This window comes from Euprymna scolopes, chromosome 2, assembly GCF_053919585.1.
Source record: "Euprymna scolopes isolate OS-2025 chromosome 2, ASM5391958v1, whole genome shotgun sequence".
NCBI classification, from domain to species: Eukaryota; Metazoa; Mollusca; class Cephalopoda; order Sepiida; family Sepiolidae; genus Euprymna; species Euprymna scolopes.
The window spans coordinates 4,429,694-4,449,693 of NC_136483.1; the positions used below are offsets into that span (position 1 = coordinate 4,429,694).

Below are 20,000 nucleotides of genomic sequence, written 5' to 3' on the forward strand. Positions count from 1 at the left end.
ATTTTTATGGTATTTCACCGTATCTATCACTCTCATTTCTCCCCCTCTCTCTCTGTTTATTACCATTTGAATGTAATAAAGTAATAACGTCACCGTTACATACAAACAAGGAAATAAATAAAAGTTCGAGACGGCATCCCCCTCCTCACCAACAAAAGTCCGTATTATCGTTACTTTCAGCACTGCTTAAAAAGCCCTCACTGCCACATGTCAATTGTAGCCTAGCACGCATTTCTTTTTCTTCCGACCACATGCTGGGTACAGTTGGCCTAATTTTCGTCTTTGACTTTACTCGTCCATTTTCTTCAACCTCGACTTTCTTTCTTCTCCGACCTGGTCGGGCCATTTTTCTTTTTTTCCCCTTTTTCTTCTTGCGCACACTTCGTAATTTGCATATGCACTTATTCACTGCTACTGCTGATACTCTCCGTCGCGCTCATATGTACTAAGTTACAGTAAGTTAAGAAGAAAAAGATTGGAATAGTCCTTTGTAAGCACAATGAAATATCACCACAGTTGTAACACTATTTAAACTATAGCTACAGATAGAGAAAGAGAGAAAAACAGAAAGCAATATAAATAGTTAGAGCAGAAAGAGATTAATTCTAAATTTTGTTATTATAATATTTCACAATTTCTTTTGCAGATCAACGGCACATATGTGTTCGAATTCCGGCTTGACAGATTTCTAAAACCACCGTACAGAGAAAGAAAATTTGAATTCTACGCCATTGTCGAGGACATGAGCACTAACTTCTATGTTGTCTCGCAACAGCATGTAATTAGATTACATACTTATCCCGTCACAGTGATCCGACCATATGTATTGGTACAGAAAGAAGGACTCCACCAAACAGTCGCTGTAAGATTTCCATATTATTCGTGTATAATTCGTAAAGGCATCTTATAACATAAGGGTAAAAATGACATTTATTTTATAACTCATTCTGTCTTGTTCGTTCATGCATTTATCAGGTAAGGCGGCGAGGGGTGTTATTTAAGTCACCCATGGAACACCACCGGTTATTATCAGAGATTCCTCTCTGATAATAATGGCCTGTGTAAGAAGTCTAGGATAAAGGTTAATGAATGTCAGGTAGATGGTGAGACAACACCGTGATGATCAGTAATGAACTCCGCATCATAGTGGAATGAGCCCGTAAATGGATGGTAACATTTATTGCTAGTAAGACTAAACTGCTCTCCTTTAACAATTACTAGACGCTTCTCCAACCATCGATATTCATGACAAATAACACCCTAACTGGAAATTCTTCTTGGCTTAACATTCAAGAAAATTGGAACAAATACATTGAGGACATTACAAAGGCTGCAGCAAAGAAAGTGGGTTCTCTCTATTGTGCTAGAAGACTACTAACACTTGAGAGTATCCTATGCCACCACGACCACCATCTGCCCATGCATGGAGTATTGTTGCCACGTCTGGGCTGATGCATCTACAACTAGTCTCTCCCTTTTGGATAGGGTCCAGAAAAGAGTTCAATCTAATAGGTGCCACTTTGTCAACTCAACTCCAACCCCTGTCCCATCACCTCAATGTTGCATCTTTATGCCTGTCTTAAAAATTTTAATGGAATGTGCTCTGATGAACGTGCTGCATTTGTGCCTCCTCGACATACATATCCTCGACAAACCTGCTTAGAAGCAAAATCACACCCCTTCACTCAAATGCCAAAAAACTTCCTACTCTAACAGCTTCTTTAATCGAACAGCCAGACTTTGAAATTCCCTTCCTGCTACCTGCTTCTCTGACTCTACTGATATGCAGAAGTTTAAATGTAATGTAAACCAACGTCTTATTAATCTTACTTGATATAGTCCCAAGTAGTAGTACCTTACGTCCAAGTGGCGATGTGTCTTGTTGGGAGTGAACGTGAGTAAAAAAAAGAAAAATGGTAGAAATTGGGTAGGGTTTAATTATACAAAAGTATAGCTCAACAAGAATTTATGTACATTAAACTTGAAAAAAAGTCATGTTATAGTCAGCAGCTCCAGGGTATATAAGAAAGATGAAACATAATAATAAAAACCTGATAAAAAAACTAAAAATGGGATCAAGACTATACAGCAAACAATAAAGATGAAAACAATTGAAACCTTAAGGAAACTTTTGATTGCAAAAACTAATCCAACTAAACTACAAACACTAACCAGAAACATGGAATCTGGAATAGAATTAAAACAGGAGGTGGAAGGAACACTACCTGAACCCAAGAAAACTGTGCCCCCCCCTTTAAAAAATAAAATAAATATAAATGTTGTGAAGTGTCAAGGAGGATGGAAGGATCGAGGAAGAGAAAGCACTAGCCAGATTTCCACTGTATGAGTGCGAGGAGTACTGAAAACTTGGAGAGGCTTATTGTCACCCAAATTCCAATGAAGACAAATGGTTGTTACCAGCGAGAAATGTAAAATCATTACTGGATATCTGGGGAAACTTGTTGTTACCCAGACTCCAGGGAACACCACCAGTTATTATTAGTTAGTAAACTCTGATAATGGCCTATGTGAGAACTGCTACTAAGTACAAATAATACCATTTTATATACAAATATATTGCATAATGCTTAAAGTGTTTGCTAATGGGCAGAGAAAACAGGGTTCAATCCTCGACTGAGTTATGCAAATGATTAAAAATTTTATATGATACTTCCTTGCAAAACATCCAACGTTATAAGAAAGATTATTGGGACAATCCATGGAAAGGAATGCCACCCTCTGTGTTAGCATAAGAAAAGAGGAAGCCTTTGGATCGCCATGGACTACAGCCCATTCACTTATTTATTTTATAAGAATTGCTATACAGCAGCGAATTAAAAATTCACCTAATGACACAAAATACTAAACATACCAGGAATAGAAGATTTTGAATTACCTACTAAGCACCATCGTCGATTGCAGAAAGGTTTGTCAGGACAACCTGACATGAACATACCCCACCCTCCGAGTAGACTCGTATTTGCAATATGACCAAATACTGAAAATAACATAAAATATTTAAAGCCCAAATAAGTTCGACACTGATTTATACAAGAAATTGTGCATCTTTTCTTTTTTACTCTGAATGAAAAAATATTAAATGAAGAAAAATATTTGTTCGAACTCCTGCTTTCCTACGATTAAGTTCAACTGTAATTTCCACTGTCCGTTCTCTCTCTCAACTGTCAAAAAAATAAGGAAAAAAAAACACACCTCGTACTTCCAACTTTCTGTCCTCCTATTAAACTTTATACCATACTAGCAGGGGTGCCCGGCGTTGCTCGGGTGTTTGGAGGTGTATGCTGTGCAAAAAAAGCAAAAAAACACACCTCGTACTTCCAACTTTCTGTCCTCCTATTAAACTTTATACCATATGTATATTACTGAGCCTTCTACAAACGAGGATCTTTTTTCCTCTTTCCTATCCTCATTCCGTCACCCGACAGCAAAGATAGAGGCGGACCCGTTTAGGTAAGTCACTTTCTCCATTAATTTCACCACATAATCAATTCCCTAATGTTGTTGTTCATTTCCGCCACATACTCGTATTCACCCCAAACAAGGCATATTGCCACTTGGACTTGCATAAAATATTGTTTTCAACTTGGAAAAAATGCCACAGAAATGTATGGAATGCTTCAAACTGCTTTTGCACTTTCTTGAATGAATTGAGCATAAGTTTTTGAGTGGCATAAGAGATTCAAGGAAGGCATGAAGTCTTTGTGAAATGATGAGAGGTGTGGGAGAAGTAAGGAAGTCAGGACACCAGAGTTGATTGGCTAAATACAAAATTTTATGGATAAGGACCGTCGTATGTATATAAAGACACAGTTTGATGTCAGTGTGGGAACTGTACACACAATTATTCGCAAAGAACTGCAGGTGTTGAAAATTTGCATGAAGTCCATCCCAATGCATCAGTCCACAGCTCCCTAAAGTCCAGACCTTACTCCATGTGACTTTTGGTTATTACCTAAAATCAAGGAAAACCTTAGAGGCTGTCGTTTTTTGGTTTGGTTGATTTGTTTTACGGCATACCAACCCTTTTCAGGTCATTTAATGCCGAATCTAGTGATTTTGAAGAAAAAGTTTTCTAAGCATCACGATGTTGTCTCAAGGACCTGTGGCACAGTTGTTGGAGTACTTAGAAAAATCTATTGTAAAACTGACCTTTTTCTAATGGTTCAATTCTCAGAGTGGGTGACTGAAAAAAAAATACAATTTCAAATTACTCAGGACCTCTATCCATTCATAGCTGACAAAACAAGAGCGCACTACTCCCATGATGTAAATAAAAGGTTCCGTTTGAGATTCTATCCAAATTCCCGAGTTCGACAGAACATTCCCATGTTCGACAAGGTACACCTGAAAAAGTTCAGAGGTTACATCGACCGAAACGTTGTGAAAATCACACTCAAGATGAGAACAGTAGTCCGGAGAATCCAAACAATACAAATACCCAATCCTCATCTAAAAAATTCAGAAACGTAATATTTTCTATCAAATAACTTTATATGCTTTTCAGATCAAGTGGACCAGCTTGAATTACAAAATGACTCCAAATAATATGGATGCTAACTTGGTTTGTTATCAAAGAATCTGCTGATGATTGCGATGATGAGATCTTTTTTTCTGAGCCCTACGACTTTTGTATTTGGTGCCATTTTTTTTCATGGTTTTGTTTGTGGTTATGGCAACACCAGGCCCAGGCTTATTTTATCCGTGACTCAATCACAGGAGTACTGCTTGTATATGTCATATGTAGAAATAACAGTGAACTATCACACACTTATTATCTTCATTAGATGTTTTCAATAACGAATGCTGAGCAGTATGTGTAAACTACATTCATCTTCTAAAATCACTTTACGACGGATCACAGGCTTTTATAAAAACTGACCTTGGGTTTAGTCACTTCGTAAACATCAAAAAGGGTGTCAGGCAAGGAGATATGCTTTCAGCAATCCCGTTCTGTGTTGCACTAGCTGCTGTTATGCTTAAGACAGAAGAGACTTGCCAAAGCGGCTTTTCTATAGGTGGACAAATCCTCTCCAGCCTTTCCTACGCTAATTACATCGTTGTTGTTAATGAATGCACACATAAACTTTAATTTTTTTTAATGTATTAGCAAAGTATGCAAAAGAGATAGAATTAGAAATAAAGCTAGAAAAAACAGAATGTATGTGTACAGCTAAATCACAGTTTAACCTAAACGTCACTATTCACAGTAAACCCATCCAACAGGTCAGTCAATTCATTTATTTGGACATAAAGTGACTTTCTCCATTAATCATAAGACGACATGGAAACACAGAATCGGGCTGAGTTATGCGGCTTTCCAGAAACACGGCACCATTCTAAAATCAAAAAGGATGCCGATAACTGTTGAAGTAAAAGTTTATTTAATTTATGTCCTTCCAGTAGTTTGATATGGACTTGATTGTATCACATGAACTAAACAACTAGTCAATCGCATTGAGGTGTTTCAAAATCACGTAATGCATTTCATTACGGGACATTGCCTGATCGACCCCCCTCCTCAATATCCACCCTTCGTACAAATTACTTCCCTACCCCCTCTATTTAATAAAATCAAAAGTAAAATCCTTAAACCTTTTGGCCATGTCAAACGATCAACCATCGGCCTGTTATACTTTGAGGTTATGTTAGAAGGCAAAATAAGTAAAGGAAAGCCAAGGCGAAGATGGAGAGAAAATGTTTTTGATTGGACATTTCTTAATAATTGGGCGTCCGTCAACCAACTTGCTCTGGATCGGAAGGAATGTCGAAAAATAAGTTACGTTATCTCGTAATCCGCACCAAGCAAAGGATGTGACTCATGATGATGTGTGGCTTATAACAAGTCAGTTGCTTTCAGCCTTTGTTTATAAGGTCATTTTTTTGTTATTAATTACACATATAGAACATAATCCCGAAGTAATGCCATCAATTTTATAAACTCATTCTTCTTTGTATCGTTTTATATTGATTAGAATTCATCCAAATATTTCGTTAATAACATCAGATTTTGCAACGTTTTTGTGTTTTGTGAGATCAAATTTAATGTTTTCTTACTATCAGATTTTGCAACGTAATCGTGAGATCAAATTTAATGTAGCACCGAAACATATCTGTCTGTTTGTTTGTGAGTTGTTTGTTTGATTTGTTTATTTTTTTGTTTGTTTGTTTGTTTGTCTGTCTGTTTGTTTGTCTGTTTGTTTTTAGTGGACTGCTTGTTTGTGCTTGCCTGTTTATCTTTTAATTTATCTGTTTGTCTGTCTGTGTGTCTATGTTTCTTGTTAGACTTATAAGCATATTTATTCTGAAACTGCATTATCCTGTGCATTATGATGATGGTGATGCTGCTGATGATGCAATGAGCGTGATTGTGTTAATAGACGTAGAACAGTTGAGGTAGCAAGGTCAGTTGGCAAGAGAAGGTCATGGAAAAAATGGGAGAAAATCATGATGACGTATTTGAGAGTAAGAGGGATGAATAAAGACATGGCCAGAGTTAGTTTTGAAGTCAATTTCTGCAAGTACGTCCAATACATATTAGCAATAGTATGTAAAACAAACATGATGATGATGATGATGATGATGATGATGATGATGCGTCCTCTAATGAATCACTTCTTTTATTTTTCGTTTCATTTTTTTGATTTAATGATATCTATATCTATATTATTTTTCAGCTGGCTGTCCGTCCACTGTATCGGATGCACTACCTTTCCCCTTCGGAGTCTCAAGGATCCTTAAACGTGACGTTTGTTAACCCTCATACACGGACATGGTCAGTACACTGTGCCACTTTGGTTGGTACTGTTGTCGTGCCCATACCACTATCGAATCTTACTAATGTTATCGTAAGTACAACTACATATAATAGGTTCTATCGATGTTGGGGTGGGGGTGGGGGGCTTGTAAATTATCAGCCAATAAAGTCAATAAGCCTGATGATTTCATTAGGCAAATTTTATTTATTCAGACATATAAGTAAATAAAAATATGGTTCTTCTGTAGCAGATGTCTCCCTGATTTTTACTTTCGCTTTTCTCGGTTTCATGCCCCTTTTCCGAATTCGTAGCAGCGAACAGATATCAGTGTACTTGTGTTTTTTTTCCTACCAAAACGGTCATTAAAAATGATTTTTTTTTAATGTTAAACATATTTTAAATTGATAGAAATTATTGCATAATAAAAATCATTAAATTAAAACAAAATTCATTTAATTCGAATTATTTAATCAAATAAAAATTTAATTTTTTACCTGATTACTAAATTTAAAAAGTTATTCCAGCAAATTATCTCACAAATAAAAATCTCGTAAAAACTGAATGTAATTTAGAAAATACTATGAAAAAGGAAAACACTTTTTAACTTTAGTAATTAAATAAAAAATGCAATTTTTACTTGATTAAATAATTCCAAATAAGAAAAATGATTTGTTTTAATTTCGTTATTTTTTCTGTCCAATAATCGATATCAGTTTAAAATATGTTAAACATAAAAAAAAACATTGTTAATGGCCATTTTTGTAGAAAAGCAAAAAACAAAACAAAAAAACAAGTCCACTGACGTTGGCCCACTGTTATGAAACGGGGATAGGGGCATGTGGGTGAGAAAAGCGAAAGTAGAAATCTAGAAGACATCTGCTACAAGAGATCCAAAAATTTATTATGTGTAAATACCTATATTTGCTTTGATCTCTAAGCGCAGTAAAGATTCTCTGGATTTTTGCCCTCTACATACAAACCTTACCTGGATTAATATATATATATATATATATATATATACAGGGTGGCCGAAAAGTCCCAGGACACTATACATGTATTTTTAATAAAACAGCAGCAATTAAGCGCTCCTCAACAGTGAATACACTGATGTCAGCCATAACCTGAAAAAATAAATGAAATAAATTGTTTTAACAACATTAGAATATTAAAATCAATCATATTTAACAGCATTAAAATATTAAAAATAGAGTGTCCTGGGACTTTTCGGCCACCCTGTATATATATATATATATATATTTTTATATTTATATTTTGTGTACAGAAAGTTGTTAGTTGAGACAGATCATTGGTACCGTCGGTTTCAAGCCCGATAATAAGGCCCGTTTAAGGTATCCTTATCAAGCTCTCTTCAGCCAATATATATATAACTACTTCATTTACTCACATAAATTAATATACGAACGTATAAATTTATGCATAAACTTTAAGTATTTACTTCAGAAGTGCTCAATACATAGATAGAGCTAAAAGTTAGTAAGTTATAAAATATATACGGTGATTAAGCTACACTGAATATTCCGTGTTTCATCCACTCTAGGATTCTTCAGGCTTATGCGCAAATTTTGTGGTTGTCTCGCGTTTTTATATACGCACCTTCTATTGAGTTTTTTGTTAGCTAATCAGCTTTCTAGTATCCACTGCACCCTTCCTAATCAGCCAATGAGCAGGCACTTACAGGACAAAGGCCCATTTGACCTCTGGTTGACACCATTCCTTTGTGTTTGCTATTTAGCCTACATATCTAGTGTCTTGACCTATTTTAATTCTAGGTTAAGTTTTTTTTTTATATGTTAGTTTATATATACAGGGTGTCCACAAAGTCTAACTACTTAATGTAGCCAGACTTTGTGGACACCCTGTAGATTATTCAGCCAGACTTTGTGGGCACCATGTAGATTATGTAGCCAGACTTTGTGGACACTCTGTATATATATATATATATATATATATATATATATATATATATATATATATATATATATATATATATATGTATGTATGTGTGTGTGTGTGTGTGTGTGTGTGTGATATTTTATGTATATGCATGCTTATTTATTTATTTTATTTGTTTATTTTCTATTGTTATTGTTAATTTTAAAATTATTTGATATCTCTATCCTAGAGTAAATTTTATCCTGTGAACACAGTTGTTCGCTATTTCTCTTACATAGGTATGACTTCCTTAGATTTCAAAACTCGATATTATGATCATAAAAGTACATTCAATAATTAAAAACACCGTATGAAAATAACGCTAGCAAACAAATACTGGGAACTCAAGGAAAGCGGACGTTCGCTGGTAGTCAAATGGAAAATAGTAAGACAAGCAAATATATGTAGAGACCTAGACGATCCATGTAGATTATGTCTTCACGATAAATTTGCTATCCTATACTTTAAAGAAACTCAACATTTATTAAACTGTAGTAGAGAAAAAGTGAACAACTGTGTTCACAGGATACAATTTACACTAGGATAGAGATACAAAATAATTTTAAAACTAACAATAACAATAGAAAATAAACAAATAAAATAAATAAATAAATAAATAAACATGCATATACATAAAATATCACACACATATATATACATATATATATATATATATATATATATATATATATATATATATATAAACTAACATAAAAATGAAACTTAACCTAGAATTAAAACAGGTCAAGACACTAGATATCTAAGCTAAATAGCAAACACAAAGGAACGGTGTCAACCGGAGGTCAAATGGGCCTTTGTCCTGTAAGTGCCTGCTCATTGGTTGATTAGGAAGATTTCGGTGGATACTAGAAAGCTGATTGGCTAACAAAGAACTCGTATATAAAAATGTGAGACGACCACAAAATTCACGCATAAGCCTGAAGAATCCTAGAGTAGATGAAACGTGGAATATTCAGTGTAGCTTAATCGCCATAACTTACTATATATATATATATATATATATATATATATATATATATATATATATATATATATATATATATATATATATATATACTTTGGAACGACCTTCCGGAATTCTGCTTTCCCAACTGTACTGACATGCAGAAGTTCAAGTGTAATGTGAACAGACATCTTGCTACTCATCTCCCTTCATAATATTCCTGCAACTTATGTCCCCAACAGTAGTCCACCCCTACTTCAAAGTGGCACTGTGTCTTGTTTGGGTTGAAAATTGAATAAAATATATATAAATAAACGTTACTAACCATCTTTCTGAAAATTGAATAAAAATATATATAAATAAACATCTTTTAAAAACATTAGTACACTTTTACAAACTATTTTTTTTCTATGGACTCATCAGAAACCAATAAGTTTTCCTTCAGAAAAATATATATAGCAAGGCATTTTTCTTGATAATAATTTTATGATGCCTCTTAACATTATACTAAGGAAATACTAAACCGGATGCAAGTTTGCTAGTATAGACAAAAGTATGAAGCACCTAATGTATATAGCCACTCTGAAACTGTTCGCAAAAACAAAAAACAAAAAATTAACTCTAGAGATGCTAATAAACACAAACAGAATTTTCAGCCAGGATATCCGAGTGGAATTCGGAATGGAAAAGTGTGCAAGAGGAAAACTGGTGGCAACCAAAGGAATCGAACAGCCAAAGGAACCAAGTGGAGATGAGGACACCAGGCAAGCATGACAACTACAAATATTTGGGAATTCTGGAAGCAGACACGATCAAAGCAACAGAAATGAAAGATGAAATTGGAATAGAATACTTAAGAAGAAGAAAACTCCTAGAAACTAAAATAAGAATCTATTGAAAGTATAAATATATGGACATTATCACTAGTAAGACACTCTGGATCATTCATAGGCTGAACCAAAGAAGAACTGAGGCATCTCGACCAAAAGACCAGAAAACTTATGACAATGCACAATGCATTGCACCTGGCCGACTCTAAGTGAAAAGGAATGACAGGGGAATAGGACTTGAAAATGGAAATTACAAAATTTTATGGGACATGAACGTACAAACAGGTAAACCCATCCAAGCAAGGAGACCAAATGTGATGATAGTCAACAAAAAGGAAAAGTCTTACCAGATGGTAGATTTTCGATGGGTGATGAAGGAAGGCTAGATAAACAACTAGGAACAATTCCGAAAAACTTCCAAAAAAAAAATGGGAGAAATTGAAATCAGGAGTAAGGCTTGGAAGATACAACAGATAGCAGCCATGAAAATGGCTGAAATATTAAGGAAAACTCTTGAACGCAGAGCCTAATACAGATATGTTTGTGTGTATGTCTGTGTGAGTTAATTTCTTATGCACTCCAAAACGGCTTAGCCGAATTTTTTGAAATATCACACAAATATACTTAATGGGTGTGGGAGAATTCTTAGATATGCTTTGAATTGGGATACCTCCAATAAGTATAAAAAATCGATAATCGAAAAAATTTCTGATTAAAAAAGGAACAATCTAATTTTGACCAAAGTTAATATGAATTAAAAATAACTTTTTACGCACGAGCGTAACGAATATTCCTCTATAAATAGATATACACGTGCATGGTCAAATTCTCATCCAGCCAAGCAAGACAGACACAGAATAGGTGTCTCTAACGAATGATAAGTACTAATTCTTAAAATTCATCTTAATTCCTGAAATGTATGCTACCTCGTTAAATTTTGTTTCTCTTGTTTTTCTCTTTGTTTTATTTATATTTATTTATTATGTCTTATTTTTATTGTTTTGCAAACTCTCTAGTCCTAAGATGAAATTCGTTAACCCCCCTCGTATGAGTTAAACAGCTTCACTCCTGCTATACTCCACCTAACAGCTGCTGAACTCCTGACTGACAAACAATATGGATTCAGGCAAGCCCGTTCAACAGCAGATATCTTACTGTAGTTTCTGAACGTATATACCATTCATTGGACAAAACAGGGGAGGGTAGAGCGGTAGCCCTTGATATATCTAAGGCTTTTGACAGGGTATGACACGATGGTCTTCTAAGGGAAATTAGATCATATGGAATCACTGGAAGAATTCATAATGTAATTAAATCCTTCTTAAGTAAGAGAAAAATCTAAGTTGAATTCGACGGTCGTACATCTAAACAATATGATATAAATGTGGGAGTACCTCAGGGGTCTATCCTTGAACCTCTATTATTCCTGATATTCATAAATGACCTCCCTGATAAAATTGTTTCAGAGATGGGTATATTTGCCGATGACACCACTGTCAGATATGAGGGGAAAACAAATGAACACATATCCAAGGAAATGGCAGAAACACTAGAGGATGACCTCCAATCTGTAATGGAATGGGGACAAAAATGGATGGTCACATTCAATGCCGCCAAAACTAAACTTGTTTCCTTCAATAACTACAAGAAACCTTCTCTACCACCAATAGCAATGGCTAAGAACACATTGCCTGAAAGTACTTCTTTTAAACTCCTCGGCCTAACGTTTACAGGGAATATGAACTGGAATAGATACATTGAGAACATTGCCAAGGCTGCTGCAAGGAAGGTTGGCTCCCTCTACCGTGCTAGAAAACTACTTACGCCTGACAGTATTCTGTACCTCTATAAGGCCACCATTCGCCCATGTATGGAGTACTGTTGTCACATCTGGGCTGGTGCATCTGCTGCTTGTCTCTCGCTCCTGGACAGGGTTCCAAAGAGAGTCACCAACCTGATAGGTCCTGAACTGTCAACTAGGCTTCAGCCTCTGTCCCATCGACGAGATGTTGCATCCCTCTGCCTGTTCTACAAATACTTTAATGGTGAATGCTCTGACGAACTGCAAACACTTGTACCTCCCCGACGTAACTACCCCCGACAAACCCGACAAGCTAGTAAGTCCCATCCCTTTAAAGTAGTGATCCCTAGGTGCAAGAAAGCCTTTTACTCCAATAGTTTCTTCCCCAGAACTGCAGGTCCTTGGAACTCCCTTCCGGGATTCTGCTTTCCCAACTGTACTGATATGCAGAAGTTCAAGTGTAATGTTAACAAACATCTTTCTACTCATCTCCCTTCATAATGGCCCTGCTAATTAAGTCCCTGATAGTAGCCCCCTGCTTCAAAGTGACACTGTGCCTTGTTTGGGGTGAAAATTGAATTAAAAAAAAAACAAAAAAAAAAAAACTAGCGATAAAAGAAAATGTATTCCAGATTTATTTCCTACATTAGATTTATTTAAGTAATATATCTACAATTACTGGTTTGTATTGCGAATGTGGCGTTCCTGAATATAATTTGTCTTATTTTCAATTATATCTGTAACTGAAATTCAGTGTGCTTAGCTACATCACTAGGACTATTTCTCAATAGATACACAATGATTAGAGCCTGACTTAATTGACTGTCTTTAACTATGAAATCTTACGCGCCATGTACTAAGTTTCTCTCATTACGGTACAAACACTCCTACTGGCTTGCTACGTATATCCAATGTACACTTTTCCTCCAAGACGACTGCCTCTCTCTGATCTGCATGTTAAAAAAAATTTTTTTCTCTCTCTCTCTAACAAAACTTTACTTAACACTCTAAATTTTAACAATTAATTTTACTGTATTCTGTCAGATTAATCCTCCCCTGAAAACTAACAATCAGCTCTACTCCCCAAGCTGCCACTAACACTCGTACATTACACACGCATTGGGGGGTCTTTAGGACCCAAGCATGGGGCAAACCCTCCCGGTGCTGATGGACCCATAGATCTTCCCAGGTCATCCGTCTAGGAAAAGGAAAACTCGGAAACTAAACCTAAGGGGAGGGAGGCCTCTTCAGTCTTGGATGACAACCTTCCTAGAGCTGGTGACTCAAACAAATTACCGGTCTGCAAGCCTAAACTGCTTAAGGAGTAGATAGGCACTGTCTCTCGTCTGGCTTCCATACTCTTTCTCTGCCTATTAACCAGGTGTAGAGGTCGAATCACATGACTTCGACAGAAACTCTCAGTGATCGATCTTGTTTCCTGACTAGGGCAATGAACGCCATTTTCCCCGCTCCCAACACATCCCATCCCTTTAAACTGGGCATTTGGAAGTGCTTGAATGCCATAATGCCAGTGCAAGTAGATTAGGTTGACCATCGTCTGATGGGTTGAGGGTACCGGATTGACAGTCCTGGTTGCTGTTCCCGACTGGTACTACAGGACCCTAACACTTTGGTAACGCTTAGAGCGGTTGCTCCATCAACAGTTGAATAATATCGGGATGTTTGTAGTGCCATGTCGTGCATGGAAAGGGACCCTGCACTCATCTCTGGTGGGCTTTCCTCAGGTCACAATCCTAGTAGATGGAAGGTCAACTGATGGTCTACTTGTGTTGCATGTCTGGTATTCTGCATAACCACTTGTTCAGCACTCCTTACCTAAACAGAAACTCTTAAAAAAATGACAGTACAATCTAAAATTACACTTAAACCAGAACAAAACTCAAACAATTTGCCTCCTCCCTTGAGGCTTGCATTTACGAACATCCGTGGGCTTAGAACTAATTTAAATGATGTTGAAGCATTTCTCCTAACAAACACCCCGGATATCTTAGCACTAAGTGAGACTAACCTACACTCCTCTATCCTCTCTAACTATTTTAGCATGCCCGGATATCTCCCACTCTGCCGTAAGGACTGACAGACATATGCACGGGCTTGGAGTCTATATTTGTAATACCTTCCCCTTGACTAGAGAAACAAAACTAGAATTGGACGATCAAGCCTTTATGTGCTTTAGACTTAACATGCAACACAACATTAGCCACTTTTATTTTCTCTACCGCTCTCCCTCGACCCAGGACTGTACCCTAATAAACAAAATCTCTGACAGTATAGATACAGCACTTTCCCTTGACACTAGTGCACAAGTACATGTATTTGGTGACTTCAATGTCCACCACAGCAACTGCCTTGGATTTTCTACTTACACAGACGCAGTTGGTACCACAACACATAGTTTCTCTATATCTCATTCCCTATCACAAATGGTTACATTTCCAACCCGTTTCCCAGACCAGCAAGAACAACACTCTTCACTACTAGATGGCCACAGCCCACTCGGGAATGCCGATCATGCAGTGATAATGGTTGAAATCGCCCTACACTCTTGAGCCAAAACCAAAGAGCTACTGTGCAAAACAACGAGATATTATAAAAAGGCTGACTGGGAAGCCATCAGGGATCTCATTGAAGATGCCCCATGGCGAAATATCTTTTCACTTCCTGCTGAACAGTGCGCAAATGAGACCACTGAATAGTTCAAAACGGCAATTGAAGCACGTTCCTGTGCGGAAATTTTATAGCAAGCCCCACACTCCCCAATAGTTTACTTCTACTTGTGCAGTTGTCATTGTGCAAAAGCGTACCGCAGATTTAACCGACATGTCCAGTTCAAACATTTCCATGGCAGGTGCTCGTCTGAACTCCAATCTCTGGTCCCCCCTCGCCAATCTTTCACGAAAAACACCCGTCTAGCTGAATCCACTGTGAAAAATTTCCCCCACTCTATATCTGTGCCTAAATCAAAACACGGATTCCATGAACAAAGCTTCTTTCTTAGAACTGCACGCCTGTGGAACTCTGTTCCGTCTGCCTGCTTCCCACCGGACTACAACTTGGATGTCTTCAAGTCCAATGTTAACAAATTCCTAATGAACCGCCCCCTTAAGTAAACACTTCATCAAATCTCCACACTAACGTAATGTACTTTCAATAACCCTTATCCCTGAGTGGCTTCCGGGCCTTGATAAGTGGTGATCACTGTGTAAAAAAAAAAAAATATATATATATGGAAACAATTTTGTGTTTACGATAAACATTTTACGCAAATATTATTTTCTCTTCCTGCTGAACAGTGTGCAAATGAGACCACTGAATGCTTCAAAACTGCAATAGAAGCACATGTCCCCATGCAGAAATTTTATAGCAAGCCCCACTCTCCTCAATGGTTTACTTTGACTTGCGCAACTGCCATTGCTCAAAGGCAGCATGCATACCGCAGACTTAACCGACATAAGTCCAGTTCAAACAGACAGAAGTATATAGAAGCCAGAAGTAACTGTAAGGAAGAAATAGCAACAGCTAAGAGAGAATTTACTGAAACCACCAAAAACGCATCAAAGCTCAGAAATTAGGAACCCATGACTTTTGAAAATATATTTTCACTTCCTGCTGAACATTGCACAAATGAGACCACTGAATTGGTTCAAAGTGGCAATTGAAGCACATGTTCCCACACGCAAATTCTATAGCAAACCCCACTCTCCCCAATGGTTCACTTTAACTTGTACAGCTTCCATAGCGCAAAGGCAAGCATGCGTACCACAAATTTAACCGACATAAGTCCAGTTCAAACAGATAGAAGTATATAGAAGCCAGAAGTAACTGTAAGAAAAAAATAGCGACAGCTAAGAGAGAATTTACCGAAACCACCAAAAAACGCATCGAAGCACAAAAATTAGGAACCTGTGACTTCTGGAAAATCTACAACAGTGTAGTAAATAATGGGCAGTCAACTATTCCCCCACTATCCAACAATCATGAGCGTGTTTGCTCAGCAACCGAGAAGGCTAACATGCTTTCCAGTCGGTTTGCCTCAAGCTCCACACTGGACCCTGCTAACCACCCCCTGCCTGACTTTCCTTTGTGGACAGACGCCACACTAGACGATCTGAAAATCACCCCTTCTCAGGTGCATGCTAAAATCATAAAAAAATCTTGACACTTCAGAAGCATGTGGACCTGATCTCATCCCGGCTGTGCTATTAAAAAAGTGCTCGGCCGAAGTAGCTCCAGTTCTCTCCAAACTTCACAAAAATGCCTTAATGAATCATGCTTTCCAAGCTGTTGGAAAACTGCTTTTGTGGTACCAGTATTCAAAAATTATCGCCCCATTACCCTCCTCCCACTTTTTGCCAAAATATTTGAGTCCATAATTAACCAAGCTCTAGTCCATCACCTTACAGATACTAAACTTCTGACCGACCAACAATATGGATTTAGGCAGGCCCATTCCACAGCAGACATGCTAACTGTAATCTCAGAACGTATATACCATTCACTGGACAAAGCAGAGGAGGATAGAGTGGTAGTTCTAGATATATCTAAGGCTTTTGACAGGGTATGGCATGAAGGTCTTCTTGGGAAAATCAGATCATACGGCATCACTGGAAAAATACTTGACATAATTAAATCCTTCTTAGATAAGAGAAAAATCCAGGTTGTCCTCGACGGTCGTACATCTAAACAATATGATATAAATGTGGGAGTGCCTCAAGGGTCTATCCTTGGACTTCTGTTATTCCTAATATTCATAAATGACCTCCCTGACAAAATTGTCTGTGAGATGGGTATATACGCTGATGACACCACACTCTGTAACAGACACGACAGTAAAACAAATGAACACATATCTAAAGAAATGGCAGAAGCACTAGAGGATGACATCCAATCTGTAGTGGAATTGGGACAAACATCGATGGTCACATTCAATGCTGCCAAGACTAAACTTGTTTCCTTCAATAATTACAGGAAACCTTTTCTTCCACCAATAGCAATGGCCAAAGACTCTTTATCTGAAAGTGCATCTTTTAAACTCCTCGGCCTAACGTTCACAGGAAACATGAGTTGAAACAATTACATTGAGAGTATTGCCAGGACCGCTGTGAAGAAGGTAGATTCTCTCTACCGTGCTAGAAAGATACTAACGCCCGAAAGTATCCTGTACTTCTATAAGGTCACCATTCACACATGTATTGAGTATTGTTGTCATATTTGGGCTGGTGCATCTGCTACTAGTCTCTTGCTCCTACACAAGGTCCAAAAGAGAGTCACCAACATAATAGGTCCTGAACTGTCATCTAAGCTTCAGCCTCTGTCCCATCCCTTTGCCTGTTTTACAAGTACTTTAACGGTGAATGCTCTGACGAACTGCAAGCAATTGTACCCCCTCGACGTAAATACCCCCGACAGACCTGACAAGCTAAATCCCACCCTTTCACAGTAGAGATCCCTAGATGTAAGAGTGTGACCTTGACACGTGTCCTTTACACGTCCTCGACCCCTGATCGCTGCCCAGTTATGATCTGCACCCTGGTCGGTACAGTTATGATATGTCGACTGGGCAACCAGGTCTGCCAACCGTTAGTACGTCGCGTCACCCAGTGAGTTCTTCGTTAACGCGTTGGGGATTCTTCTCGGATGCTCGGTCCTCAAGGCCTGTCCTCCGTGGATCGTCTAGTTATCCTGGGTGTTCGTTGACGGATACGGTGTCACAAATGGCAAATAACGAAATATCCACAGATGTGACCTTGCACGTGTGACCTTAACCGTGGTCACATTTGGCAAATAAAGAATGTACATATATACGGATCAACGCACATCAGCAACAAAACTCCGGAGGTTAGTTAATATAATATATATTTCGGAAATTCATAAAAGAAGTATTTACAGCATATACATAGAGTTGACAATTAATTCAAGCAAGCAGTTAGTTCTACAACTGAGCTTCTGTTGTTGAAATACCTGGTCGGTATTGCGGACTTTGCGTAATTCTTGTTAAGTGATCGACACGTTATAAGCGTTGAGTTATCAGGCAACAAGCGAGGGGGAGAGAGAGAGAGAGAGGTGATTCTGCCGAGACTTATCTCTCTTTGACTCTGTTCTGTTCTCCTCCGTTCTTCACTGACTTAATCTCTGATTTTTCATTTCTTTTATAATACAATTATGGAATGATGACGACACCCATGTTCGTCATCGACCAATCAAATTGCTTGATTATAATTCGACGGGGCCTTTTCTCATTGGTTGATTATACTTCGACAGGGCCCTTTTTCATTGGTCCATTTCCAAAATTGAATTGACTCCTCCCTTATTAACGCCCAACTTACACGTTGTATTAATTAACTCCTCCCTTACTAATGGAATTTTTCATATACGGGAAAATTATTTTTCCTCTGACTTAAAGCTAATCACGCGATTTTATTTGTTTTAAAATTATCTATTGATCTCACTTTTCGCTTTGATAATTCAAAGGGATTTTAGTTTATCTTTGAATTAAGTTCTAGTTGTCGGCCATTTTATTATATCAGACATTTTGTTTACGTCAAAAGACCAAGAATGCATTTGTCGCTTTGAACTTATCGGGCAACACATTTTCCCATCCGAGCAAAAATATTTCATAAATTCCCTTTTTTCGTTCGACCTGATTCACCAAATGACAATTCTCGATATGTTATCTTATTGTTTTGAAATTTCGGACAATTCATTTTTTTCCCCTCTTCTTTGTTCTAAACATAATGCCGAGTCACTGCGTGTGTTTCTCTTAGATCAAAAATAACCCGACTTTTCAACTTGTCAAATTCACAGGTCAACTTTGGCTCAGTTTTGCCAATTGCGGGTGTGAAATCCCCACCCCTCCGGCTCATGTACACTATGATTTCGGCCATTGGAGATCAAACGCCTGTGTATTTTGGCTAACATATTTTATGCATTCTTTTTCGCTTTTGATGTCTAGAATGTGATTCAACTTTTCGCTACAAAGGCACTCTTGCCGCCGCTATTTCAACAACAGACTTAGCTCAGAATTTATTCACAAATAAAAATTAATAATAATTTTTATTACTTCAACCCGATCATCGTCCGGGAACAAAAAAATTACTTTTAACTAAAAGAAACGTCACATCAACCCTACAGGTCTGATGTGGCCTCTCTTTAGTGTTACAAGAGAGCCTTCTACTCCAGTAGTTTCTTCCCCAGAACTGCTAGACTTTGGAACTCCCTTCCGGGACTCTGCTTCTCCAACTGTACTGACATGCAGAAGTTCAAGTGTAACGTGAACTGACATTTTGCTGGCCAACTCCCTACATAGTACCCCTGTAGATTATGCCCCTGATAGTAATCCCCTACATCAAAGTGGCAATGTACCTTTTTTGGGGTGAAAATGTTATAAAGAAAAATACCCTTATACAACCTAACATCACAAGTGCATTTGAAAAATTTTATCACCACACAAGCAGAAGGACCTGGCGTATAAAATCTTTGTTAAGATAGGAGCGCATTCAAAATGAATTTTTCTGTTTAGAGCACAAATGAATCATGGTATTTGATTGTTGCCTTTTACATTTTAATTCAAGCCATTAGATAAAAATTAAAAAATTTTTTTTTATAAAATCAACAGTGCATACCCTACAGTGCAATGTAGACTACAATGTATTTTG

At 37.4% G+C, this 20,000-nt stretch overlaps 1 protein-coding gene across 1 annotated transcript in view; it reads left to right on the plus strand.

The window, feature by feature from the left end:
- Positions 1-20,000, plus strand: part of LOC145288327 (CD109 antigen-like) — a 252,965-nt gene that overhangs the window by 58,307 nt on the left and 174,658 nt on the right. Inside the window, exons 10-11 of the mRNA XM_080136322.1 lie at positions 647-862; positions 6,696-6,866. Of these exons, the coding sequence (XP_079992448.1) occupies positions 647-862; positions 6,696-6,866 (387 nt within the window). The remainder of the gene's footprint in view (positions 1-646; positions 863-6,695; positions 6,867-20,000) is intronic.